This window comes from Pagrus major, chromosome 24 (assembly GCF_040436345.1).
Source record: "Pagrus major chromosome 24, Pma_NU_1.0".
NCBI lineage: Eukaryota > Metazoa > Chordata > Actinopteri > Spariformes > Sparidae > Pagrus > Pagrus major.
In genome coordinates this window covers 16552137-16564499 of record NC_133238.1, presented here as the reverse complement: position 1 = coordinate 16564499, position 12363 = coordinate 16552137, and the positions used below count along the sequence as shown (strand labels likewise).

General features: G+C 40.0%; 1 protein-coding gene across 1 annotated transcript in view; it reads left to right on the top strand.

Moving 5' to 3' along the window:
• The first annotated feature begins 795 nt into the window (after positions 1–795).
• LOC141020358 (SH3 domain-binding protein 4-A-like) overlaps positions 796–12363 on the top strand; it is a 28119-nt gene continuing 16551 nt past the window's right edge. The window contains exons 1-2 of the mRNA XM_073495407.1: positions 796–1009; positions 11917–12083. Coding sequence (XP_073351508.1) covers positions 11960–12083 — 124 coding nt within the window. The 5' untranslated portion in view covers positions 796–1009; positions 11917–11959. The remainder of the gene's footprint in view (positions 1010–11916; positions 12084–12363) is intronic.

Below are 12363 nucleotides of genomic sequence, written 5' to 3'. Positions count from 1 at the left end.
CACTCACATGTGAGAAAACACCGAATATTATCATAATGAACATAAAAATCAAACATGGCCGTTGTTAGTATGCATCGCTCTCAAGCTAGCATGTTAGCATTGGAACATTTTGGTAACACTTTCACTGACATTGTTGTGCAACTTGCTCGCTAATAGCCTTAGCTATGTAGCTGTAGCCATGGGCCAAATGAAACAATTCAATGGGCTGATTAGAGGCCGGCAACAGCCAAAGTTTTTGATTTATTGATTGTTGTCGGGATGTTAAAACATTACCTACAAATATAACAATAAATTCATCATGCCCAGTTTTAACAGTGCTTCATTACAGGCTGATATCATGCAGTCTGATCACGGAGTGGCAGTTTGTTGAAGTAATGAGCTGACATCCATCTGTTTTCATCCATCTGCCTATCCAGTTTGGTGCCACTTCTCTCCTCCCCCTGCCTTGTTCTGGGGGGAATATGATCAAAACAAAACGACAACAAACCAGAAAAACACAAGAGAGTAACGATTAATGGATTACTTGATTGTTGAGTGTGTATTTTTCTGGTCATTCAGGAAGTATTCAGATACTTTTTGCTCAATACAATGAAGTAAAAGCACCACATATGTACATGTTTACAGCTAATAAGTGATAAATAATCACATTGATGCTGCAGTTAGAGGCTGCACAGTAAACACACAGCATGTGGCCCCGCCCCCTCTGCGTGACGTCACCCACCCTCGTCCACCACGGCGGCTCCTCCTCCGCCTCCTCAGACCGGAGCAGGGACGCACGGAGAGCGGACCGACGCCGTGTGATTTACCGCTAAAACACTTGTTGGACCTGGGACGAGCTCTCGTCCGAAACCTTTTTAAACACTTTTCACCGTTTAGTTCTTCAGCTTCAACACAAATGACGCGAGAGACAACGAGGAAAAGGAAGAAGAAGTGACCGTCTGCTCTCATTCTTCACCTTTCTGCTCACTTCGCACCTACTCTGTGCGTTCGGGCTTCCAGCCAGCGAGAGGTCAGTTCACATTACAGTATAATTTACACGTAATTACGTCTAATTGTCTTTTACACGATTAATTTCCTTTTTTGCTCGCGTTTTTTTAGCATAGCTATGTGCGGAGAGGAATTCGGCTTCACTCCCATGAGAAATCTCGGTTGAATTCCTGTGATATTCCTGTAGTTATCTTTTTAGGGTACTGGTGCCACTAGCAGGAGGTCAGTTCAGAATTCAATCAAATGTACATTAAAGTACTTCTAACTTAATTTCTAACCGATCATTTGTTTACTTTGTTCACCAATCTCAGCTTAAAAATGTGCGGAGAGGAATTCGGCTTCACTCCGATGGAAAATCTCTTTAATGTTCTTATGATGTTCCTGTATCTGATTATCTATCGATGCTTCTTCATGAGCTCACATCATCTTACAATCAAATTTACATTCAAGTTCTTCTGAGTATATTTTAAACCCATCGTTTGCTATTTTTGTTAGCTAATTTTAGCAGAAAATGTGCGGAGAGGAATTCGGCTTCACTCTCATGAAAAATCTCGATTGCATTCCTGTGATATTCCTGTAGTTATCGTTAACTGGTGCTCCGAGTCTTCAGCCAGCAGGAGGTCGGTTCAGAATTCATTCACATTTACATTACAAGTACTTCTAACTTTATTTTAAACTTATCATTTGTTTATGTTGTTTACTAATTTAAGCATTAACATGTGCAGAGAGGAATTCGGCTTCACTCTAATGAAAAATCTCTCAAGTATTTTAATGATGAGCCTGTAGATATCTCTCTCTGGTGCTCTATAGCCAAATGATTCTTCAGCCAGTAAGAGGTCAGTTCACAATACAATCAAATTTACATTCAAGTACTTCTAATTAGCTTTTAAATCAGTCAGTTTCTCATTTTGGTCACCAATTTTGGCAAAACAATATACGGAGAGTAATTCGGCTTTACTTCAATGAAAAAATCTCTTTAATATTTCTATGATATTCTCATATTTACCTGTGTTTGATGCTCGTTAATGATTCTTTAGCTAGCAAAAGATAATAAAATGTACATTTAAATGACATTTTAAACCAATAATTTGCTACTTTTTGTGCTGATTTTAGCAGAGAAATGTACAGAGATGACTTCGGCATTAGTCAAATAAAATATCTTTATACTATTCCTATGATAATGCTATAATTATCTGTCAGCCAGCAGGGGGTCCATTCACCTTACATTCAAATTTACATTCAAGTCCTTCTAACTATTTTTTAAAACAATAATTAGCTATTTTTGTTTGCTAACTTTTGCAGAACACTGTCCGGAGAGGAATTCGGCTTTAATCCAATAAACATATTTGTATTCTACTGAGGATATTTCTATAGTTATCTCTCTCTGGTGCTCAATAGCTTAATGATTCGTCAGCCAACAGGATGTCAGTGAATAATACAATCAAATTTACTTTCAAGTACTTCTAATTAGCTTTTAAACCAATCATTCTCCAAATATTTCCCCTAATTTTAGCAAACCAACGTCCGGAGATGAATTCGTCTTCACTTCAATTAAAAATGTATTTTACTATTCCTATGATATTCCTGTATTTACCTGTCTGTGGTGCTCTGTAATGATACTTCATGGTGTTATTGCTGCTTTACAGTGAGTTTATAGTCACACGTATTGTGCATCAAGGCTTTTCTGTTGTGTTTTTTGATATTTAATGGTTTTATATAGTCGTCAAATGGCTTTTTATGAGTTTTGTTGCCTTATTATTGAACCTCATTGTTATTTTTAGCATTTTATGGTGCTTTATTTCCGTGATATTGTTGATATATTGCTGATGATACCCATAAATATTCATAATTCGGCATTAAAACATGCAGTTTCAGGGGAAATTTCAGCAGCAGATGGAGGATAAATGACTGGAAATGACAAGTTGACAATTAGAGTGTGTGCTGTCGAGTGTTCCCACGTCTCCAGCACCTCCTCAGCCGGCCAATAAGGTCATCTGATAAGCTGAAAATCCTCCCAGTGTCCCTCTATCAGGCAGCGTCAAGGTCTGAAACACACACACACACACACACAAAGACACACACAGATTGTCTTATAGCCTGCAGTCATCCACGACTCTATTTGATTAGATGGAGGCTGATTTTATGCTTGTGTGTGTGTGTGTGTGTGTGTGTGTGTGTGTGTGTGTGTGTGTCCTAAATGTTTTGGCAAAACATTTATAACACAGTCCTCCCTCCTCTGGTTTCTCCTCTTTCCTCCTCCTCCTCTTCTTCCTCTCCCCTTTTCTTTGTGTCTTCATCATCTTCCCCCTCTTCCTCCTCCTACTGTGGTTTTTCACTCTCACTGTCATATCCATGCTAATATCCATTCTGTCGCTGTCCATGCTAATACCATCCATGCTACTGCAATATATGCTAATACCATCCATGCTACTGCAATATATGCTAATACCATCCATGCTACTGCAATATATGCTAATACCATCCATGCTACTGCAATATATGCTAATACCATCCATGCTACTGCAATATATGCTAATACCATCCATGCTACTGCAATATATGCTAATATCATCCACTGTTGGGCTGTCCATGCTAGTATCATCCATGCCTTTGCGATCTATGCTAATATCCATGGTTGGCTGTCTATGTTAATCTCCATGCCGTCCCTGTCCGCGCTAATATCCATGCTATTGCGATCTATGCTAATATCCATGCTATTGCGATCTATGCTAATATCCATGGAGTTGCTGTCCACACTCATATCGATGCTATTGCTGTCCATGCTAATATCATCACCCATCCCGCTGCCTCCTCGTTGTCGTCATCTCCTCTCGTTTTCTTCCCTGCCTCCTCCTTCTCCTCTTTACTTAACTAATATTTTTTTTACTTAACTGTTCTGCCGACCTTCCTCTTTTAATCCTCCTCCATTTTACTCTTCACTCTCCTTCTCCTCCTCTTCTTCTCTCACTCGTCTCCTCTTCATCACATCTTCTTCACCTCCCTCCCTCCTTCCTCCTTTTTGTCATCTTCTTTCACTTTCTCTTCACCACATCTTCCTTGGTTAGCAAAAACATACAAACTGATTTGAAAGTGATACTGAAAACACACACACACACACACACACACACACACACACTCTTACTACACCTGCCCATCCCCCTCCCATGAGACTAAGCCTTAAAACTCTCATGTCATCGTTTTCCAGCTCCGTGTGAAGGCCACTCCATTTTGTAATTAGTGGCCACTCGGCACAACACACACACACACACACACACACACACACACACACACACACACACACACACAGTGGTCCACCGCAGTCCTGAAATACTGTTTTACAAATAAGTCTTGCATGCAAGAAGTTTTCCTGAAGTAAGAGTATGAAAATAAGAGCATCAGACTGAACTGAAGCACGAGACATCTTGCAGTCTTGTATTATTAATCTAAATCTGCAAAATAACTTATCAAATGTTCTCATGCAGTGTTTGGCTTTTACTTTGTGCTCGCTGTGTTGATGTACAGTAATTATTCCGACTTAACAAATAGAACATCCTGATTACAGTTATTATCCAGAGCTCCCACTGTGATTTTCTGCTGATGAGTTATTACACTTTATTTTTCTGACAACTAGACTGTCATGCAAATCCTCAAAAGCTCATTAAAGCCCCACTCAAGTGTATTTTGGCGTTTTGTCGGGATATTTGATGTATTTTTGAGTCATTAACTGACAATGTTGATGAGCTACACTGGCAAATATATTTTATCAAATCATTTTGTGCTCGAACTTAAAAATAAAAACTGTTGCTATGTGACAAAAAGACATGTCAGTCACATGTCATCCTAAGCTATTGCTGTTCTTGCAAATACCTATGCTATTGCTGTCTATGCTAATGTTGTAGCTAATATCCATGCTATCACTGCCCATGCTAATCTCAATCATGCTATTATCATCCATGCTATTGTGATCTCGTTCAAAACACCCAGTTTTGTTTTGACAAACATGGCTGCAGCTTGTCTGACAAAGATATCACAGACTGTAACTGTGGTCGCTGGCAGAAGCCAGCAAATTCCACTCTTCCCTACACCTCCTGTTATGAAGGTCAGGTATTAAACATGTAATGTTCCCGTCAAAAATACATTTTTTTTGTTGCCACAAAAGCCACCTGATGATGTACTAATATATCCTTATTATCGCATAACTCTATAATTATTATTTAGCAACACAAGGCTTTGTTCATCAACATTATGACTTAATCCGTTAAAAATATGCTAAACCCTTTTCATGGAATTATAAATGCTGGATAATTTGGCAATTAGCTGCTTTTGCTTCTCCCCTGAATTTATTACATGAACACATTTTCAGACCATTACAGAGTTTTATTACATCATCCATCTGCTGATTTATGCATTATTACTTGGCTGCTATAAAAGGAGACATTTTAGGAAAGTTATTGCATTCAACACACTTAATGTTGAAAATTCAACTATCTGCTGCCCTGAAGTTGAACTGCTGACATGTGAAAAACACCACTTCCTCTTCCTGAGTGTGAACCTCTCTTCTTAAACCGCAGCTGGTTTTGAAGAATCTCCTCCAGCGGCACTAAAACTCGGCACTTAGCGCACTCATTTACCTGGAAGACCTTCCCGAAGGGAGTCAGGAGCAATTGTAATATTTTACGGATGAATATCTCCACTGATGAACGGCGCAGGTCGGGAGAAGAGCGTCGCTGCAGACTCATGTAGTTGACCAAGTGCCAGGTTGAGGCTTTTTATTTATTAATTTCTTTATTTCTGCAGGTAAAACATAAAACCCCAAACATGAAACAAAGCTGCAGCAGGACAGTTACTAAGAGAGGAATTACCCGCTCAGCCTGCAGGAATGTGATGTTTATCTGTTTATCAGTTATCTTCTCATCGCCTCAATTCCCTTATGCCACTGACTGAAATTGGACTTTAAAACACCAAACCAAACACCACTTCAAGCCTCTGTAAGTGCAATCTTCTGACATCATAAAAAATACACTATTTATTTTTCATGATTCATCATAAATTAGTAATAGCTTCAACTTTGATAAATGAGAAATTTATGCCAGTTGAAATTAGTTACTCTGACTGAATGTGTGTGTGTGTTTAATATAATCTAAAATCAGTTTTCACCAGATTTAATGTTTTCACACAGAACTCATGTGACCATAGAAACACAGCAAAAGCCCACCTTCGTGCTTCTTGACCACTCCCCCTTTTGGTTTCCCCCAAAAGTGGGCGTGGCTGTTCTGCCGACAGAAAAGTGACGTATGACCGTTCTCATCGATTTTGGATGTTCACTTAAAACAAAATAGATGGCAACACAAAATCTAAAAGCTTTTTAAACAAATTAAGTGTTTGCCAATTACTTGAAAGGGTCAAATAATGACTATGGCAGCAGTTTAATCACAATAATAATAAACTCATGCATGATCACCGCTCATTATAGGTCTCCAACCATCAGTTTTATTTCGTCCAAGGACGTTCTTTCCTTGAGCTCCTGCCTGTTTCTCCTGCTGGCTGATCGCAGGTGTAAACAAATGTCCAAATGCATGCTGGGAGCAGAGCTGCGTCGCCTCGGGCCACGACAGGATGGCCAGTCCTGTACCTGATTCAAGTAGACCTAATGTGTTTCTGTCCCTGAGGTCAGGACTGAATTAAGCCTGCACTCAGTTTCCTGAAAAATAGATGAAAGAGCTGACCTTTAATGGAGTTTAAAGTCAAAGGAAGCTGAGTTTGGATGTTTTTTTACTCTTTATGGCTGAAAGAGTGACTCAGAAAAGCTGTAGCTTATTTTGTCTTAACGGACTTTACCAAGAAAGAGAAAGAGCCCACGTTATCAATATTCACGAGAAGAAACATGTTAGATTTCATGTAAGGATTTTGGGGAAGCAGCTAACGAGCCTTTAAAGTTGTTTTCATTTCATTTTGTTAAATTGATGGTGAAGAATCGTGACTCAGTCGAGTCTTTGGTTCGTTTGATCTGGATTTAAAAGACTTTTAGCCCTTCAGCCTCTGTCTTTGATCTGCGGATTACAGCCTGTTTGCATACTAACACAGGAAATTCAGCAGTAGATTAAACTTAAATATTACATGCTTCTGATAGGATATGTTTTGTTTGCAGGCCTCTGCTGCTGTGTCTCATTCTCTGTCTCATTTTAAACAGCTGTGATGGAAAAACGATAAACTCTCTGTGAGCATATGGCTTCTGGAAACGGTTATTATAACAACATTCATCCAGGGATTAGGCCCAGCCGACTCTCGGCTAATTAAACTTTCGACTCCCCGGCGTCCTCGCCGCTCCTCCGCTCTGTCAGCCCGACTCAAATGAGTTAATAACGCAGAGTATTTCACCGGCTCGGATATTAATGCACCAGTGGGGGGAAAAGATGTTCCAGTTTTGAGGAAGGCTAACCCACAAACCCTCCAGCAGTTTGCCAGGATCCCCTGAAAGTTTCCTTTCAAGCGTTTCCTCTTTCTCTGTAGTTGAAATTTCTCTGCTAACGTGCAGTGAAACAAAAGTAAAATGGAGTTCATTTCCCCTGATGCTGCACATGCTTTGTGTTGTTATGTAAAATGTAAATAGTCCTGCTTGTGAAGGTTGCATGTGGGGCATCACAGTCTGGTTGAACTGTCTCTATAATTGCCTGTGTCAGTTTTCCATCAGCTTCCAGGAGGTTCAGTGTGGATTCTGAACTGAAGCTCCTGCTGCGTTTGCCATCTTCCAATTGCTGGATTTTTTTTTTCCTGTGTACCTGTCAGGGCCGTCCTCACCTCCTGCTGCATTCAGCGGGGTTCGCCTCAGTCTTATATCAAAGCCTGTGACAGTGTCTTTTGTCTGGCAGCTTGTTATTGATCGCAGCCTCGCTCCCGCTGCCCGCTGAGTGCTCATTTTCAAGCGGGAGGAGGGGTTTTATCGATGGGGCGACACGATCCCCGACGAGCAGCGAGGGTGCAGGAAAATGAAATGTCACCTCGGAGGAGTTTGACGGGCTTTCAGCTCGGGCTCCCAGGTGAACAGATGCAGCCATTAAACAAGCCCCACTTTCTCCTCGCTGCATGCTCTGCATCCCAGAGTGCACCTCTGCTACAGCTTCACTCAACCTCCAGAGAGGAAGTGCTCTGAAGCAATCCCACTTTCTCACTTTGTTTTTCGTCATTTCGAGACACAAGAATTCGTACATCTGCTCAGTTCTGCCAGACTTCATTTAAAAAAGAGCAGATTAAAGCTGCAGAGGTTTGAAGAAAGACTAAACTTCTGTTGTGCACGTTCACAGGGGAGCAATGTTTTGAACCAGGAATGAGATGGAAAGTCAGAGAGAGGGAAGTTTTCACTGTTTTAAAATGTTTTGTGACAGTGTAGGAACATGCTGTTTAGTGATATTTGGCTTTCTACATTCATCTGATTTCTAAATCTCAGAAATAATCTCTAAAATTAAACGCAAAACCGAATCCGGGATGTAAAAAACCTGATTTCTCCTGGAGAAAGCTGATTTCTTGGCAGTTTACGGGACATGTGTTGCCTTTGTATCAGTTAGATAAAGGAAAGATCATTTAGATACAAGAGACATGCAGCTTTAATAATTTTACTGAAAAATACACATTTATACCTTTATTCAACTGGACCGTACTTTATGGAGACGATATGTTTTCTGGTTTTCTCTCTGATGTCCTCCAGCTGCTTTGACTGAAGCCATGTTGAAGTTGAACAGCGGATGAACGGACGGTTTACTTGTTGCTAACCGCTAACAGCAGCTGAAACCAACTGTTTGGTGAGAGGGAATTCAGTATCATGGTGGTTGAAGACAGTTACTACTTGCCTGTTTAGCCATGCAGCTAACATTAGCGGTCCTGTCAGCTGACTAACATGAGACCCCGGCTTGCCAAGAGCCAAACCTGGCAAGAAAACTACCTTGTTACCGTATTCCCTGAGTGGCTTCAGAGTGGTTCAAGAGATGGTAGTGAGGGGATGATGGTAGTAGAGATGCTGGAGGTGAATTGTTAATTGTTCTGTCACCGCTTCATTTTTTCTTTCTTATTTAGTTACATGATAATGTCGCTGTCGTACGCTGCCCTCCTCACACCGCCAAGCAAACACCATGCCACAGTTTGTCTTTTCTGTTTCCTCCCTCTGGAGTTTTTATTTTTAAATTTACATTTGAATAAAACAAAAGAACTGAGGATGTTCAAAATTTAATTATGACCATGAGCCCCTCTAGGATTTCTCATCTAGGATGAATAAAAAGAAAACAGTTAAATCGACCAACAAAAAGCAGGAAACACTAAAAAGTGAGTGGGTATATAATTTGGTGGTAGTGGAGAACTTGCTTTAAGTAAACAGAGATACCGACCAGGTGGTTTCTATAACACTGATACCGTCAGTATCTTTGCGTTTCCTGTTCACATGAAACTGAATGTAGTCCATTTTTATGGTTGCTGCTGTAAAAATGAGGAAGTGAAAGAGTGAAAGTTTAATCTCATCAGATAAAAGTTGTCCTCGGGGACAAACACTAGCCTGCTGTCAGGACGATGATGAATGGTAAAACTCTGCATATCACAGTTTATAAAATGATGTTGAAAATAGACCCCTAACCTACAATTATTTGCCTTATCGCAACAGTAGTTTTCTTTCACTTTGGGTTGTGGGTTTAGTCATGTGTCTGCACAAGTTCGCACATAGCAGCCTTGTTACTGTGTGTAAAAAAACAACAGTAGTACACTAATGTTTTATTTTTTTAATTAGAGGGAAGAAATACAGTAATATCTCAAAGAAACTGTCACAAAAATTAGAATTTTTCTGCTATTTTTTGGATCTTTTGCTCTGATGTGTGTAGAGAGAGTTAAATCAATGCTTTAGACATCAGATCTTGCTAATAAAAGCTTATTTTCTGTGTTTTTGGTGATGTTGCAGTGCTGTATTTTATGAAAACGAACACCTGCATCTGAATCAAAATGTGAACATTCAGCCCCAAACATTAAAGCTCTAATGAAGATAATCAGTGAAAGGCATTTACATGGCAGCCTCTGCAGCCTGTGTTGCTTTAATCAGATTAAAATGGCATCATTAGTGTGCAAATGCAAATGTTCCCGCCGCCGCTGCCGCTCGCCTCATCCTGCAGGAATAATCAGGTCCCTCGTGACTGAAGGGAACAACGTTTTGCAGCAAAACTATTTCTCGCTGCCGCTCTAATCAGATTACAGTCCTCTGCTGACTGTGTGTTTTCATACACAAATTGAATCACAGCTCAATTCCGACAAGGAAATTGGTAACTTGGTTGATACGATCACAGATGTAAATACTCATAACAGACTGAGCAGTGGAGCTAATAAACCCAGAGGAGGAAGAGATGGTTTGAACTCCCTGTAGGAAAAATTCCTACTAGTATGACTGCAGACAGACTAGCTTCTAATGTTGGGTGTCTTAACTTTTTATATGTTTTTATATTATATCTGACAGCATTAATGAAGTGCTGTGGTGCTGCAGAGATGTCATGACTGACAAAGCTTCAGATTGTTTATTACAGATCCTCAAAAGCTTTCTGATTTTAATACTTTTTCAGTGAAAATGAAAAATGTGGTGCAAAAATGTCCATTCTTACTTATTGTGAATCATATTTCAATCGTAATATCTGTCAAAATAATCCTAATGTGATTTTTTTCACTATCCTATGGCTAATTTGTGAACTATTGTAGCTAGCGAGCTAACAGCTAACATGCTTTCTTTACTCAAGATTGTACATCATAATGCTAAAAAAGCTGGCTAGCAAGCCTGTTAGCTTGGTTGCTAATGTAACGATTACTTTACACGGTTTCTTTTTTAACATCTTGATTATTGATTATTGATTGTTGTGCTGTTTCTGTACCACTTTCAAACAGTACAACTAACAAAATGTCTGTTTGACATAGTGAAACTTATTTTCCAAAAATTCCTGTAGCCTAATCGTAGCATCAGTTTTTTGGTTAGCATGTGTCGACAGAGAGATTGCCCTCACAGTTTTTCAAAATTTGATCGCATACTTCTGTCTCACAACTGTTTGCAAACCATTTCTCTCTTGTAGAAAAGGCTTTTACTTCAACAGAAGAGGTTAAATAGAAGTTTATGGTGCAAAGCAGCTAATTAGCTATGATAGCGTCCTCCATTTTGGTCTCTCCAGCTAAACGCTCCCTCAAAGGGCAACACTGTCAAGATAGTTTACTTTTACTTTTTGCCTTTTTTAGTCCTTGGAAAAATTAGAGCAGAATATTGGAAATTCCATTTAAATTAATTGATTTGATGCAAATTTTTTAGAGACTTTATTTTGAGACTGAACATTAATACCAACCGTGAATGTTCAACCTCACTAAGCAAATCTTCTCAGACAGGCTTATACATTCTGGTGGAAAGGCTGAAACCAGAGGAGTGTTGGCTGTTAAAGCTTCAGAATGATCCCAAAGGTTTTTCTCCACATATTGTTGCGTTTTGCGAGGCGTCCTTGCTCCGTGTCCACCTCACGCTTGACGTTATGTTTCTGACCTTCCTCACTTTCACTCAGAACTTAAATCTCCTCTGGTTTCATTCATTTATTGCTTTTCGATTGTTCTCCCTCTAAATCACATCTCTCTCTTTCTCCTGCAGTTCAACGCTCATGGTCTTTGTATTGATTTAGAAAAAAGCTCTCACTATTCGGCAGGCAGTCATTATTCCTCCAACACATCCTTCACTCCTTCAAAAATGCAGTGATATTTCTCTGCCTGATTTTCTGCTGCAGCTGCGTTGACCTTTGCAGGCTCTTACTGTGTTTGCGATCTAGAAAATTAATCTTCCTCTTCCAGCGCTGCCTTGGGAAGTCTCTCTGGATGTGACTGAATGTAGATGTGTTTATAACTGGCTCTCTCCCGCCCTCAAATCCTTTGTTTCCTCTCCAGATGAAGAGCTGCCAATGAGCGAATGCTACGATAAGTACCGGCCATGGCTGCCCATCGAATCATCAGAGTGACCAACAACAACCACATCCTCCCTCGCTGTAAGTCTGAGGGGACGCTCATCGACCTCAGCGAAGGCGTCACAGGAGCCAGTCTCAACGATGTCAAAGGTCAGATCACCCACAATCCTTAGAGGTTCAATAATTTGTCATTTTCATCTTTTCATCTCTCACAATCATCAGTCGTGTTGTTGAAAGTGCTTTTATTTATTCTCCGGCTCTTTCGCCTCACTGGTTGCACTTCATTACAGCTTTGCTTACATGCTCCATATACGCTAATGAGCAGGACTAAAAATAGTAGATTATGCAGTAAATTATGCAGCTCATGTGCTTGTACACTTACCTAGTGATCTGAGAATTTTGTAGTTGTAGTCAGACTGATTAAAAATAA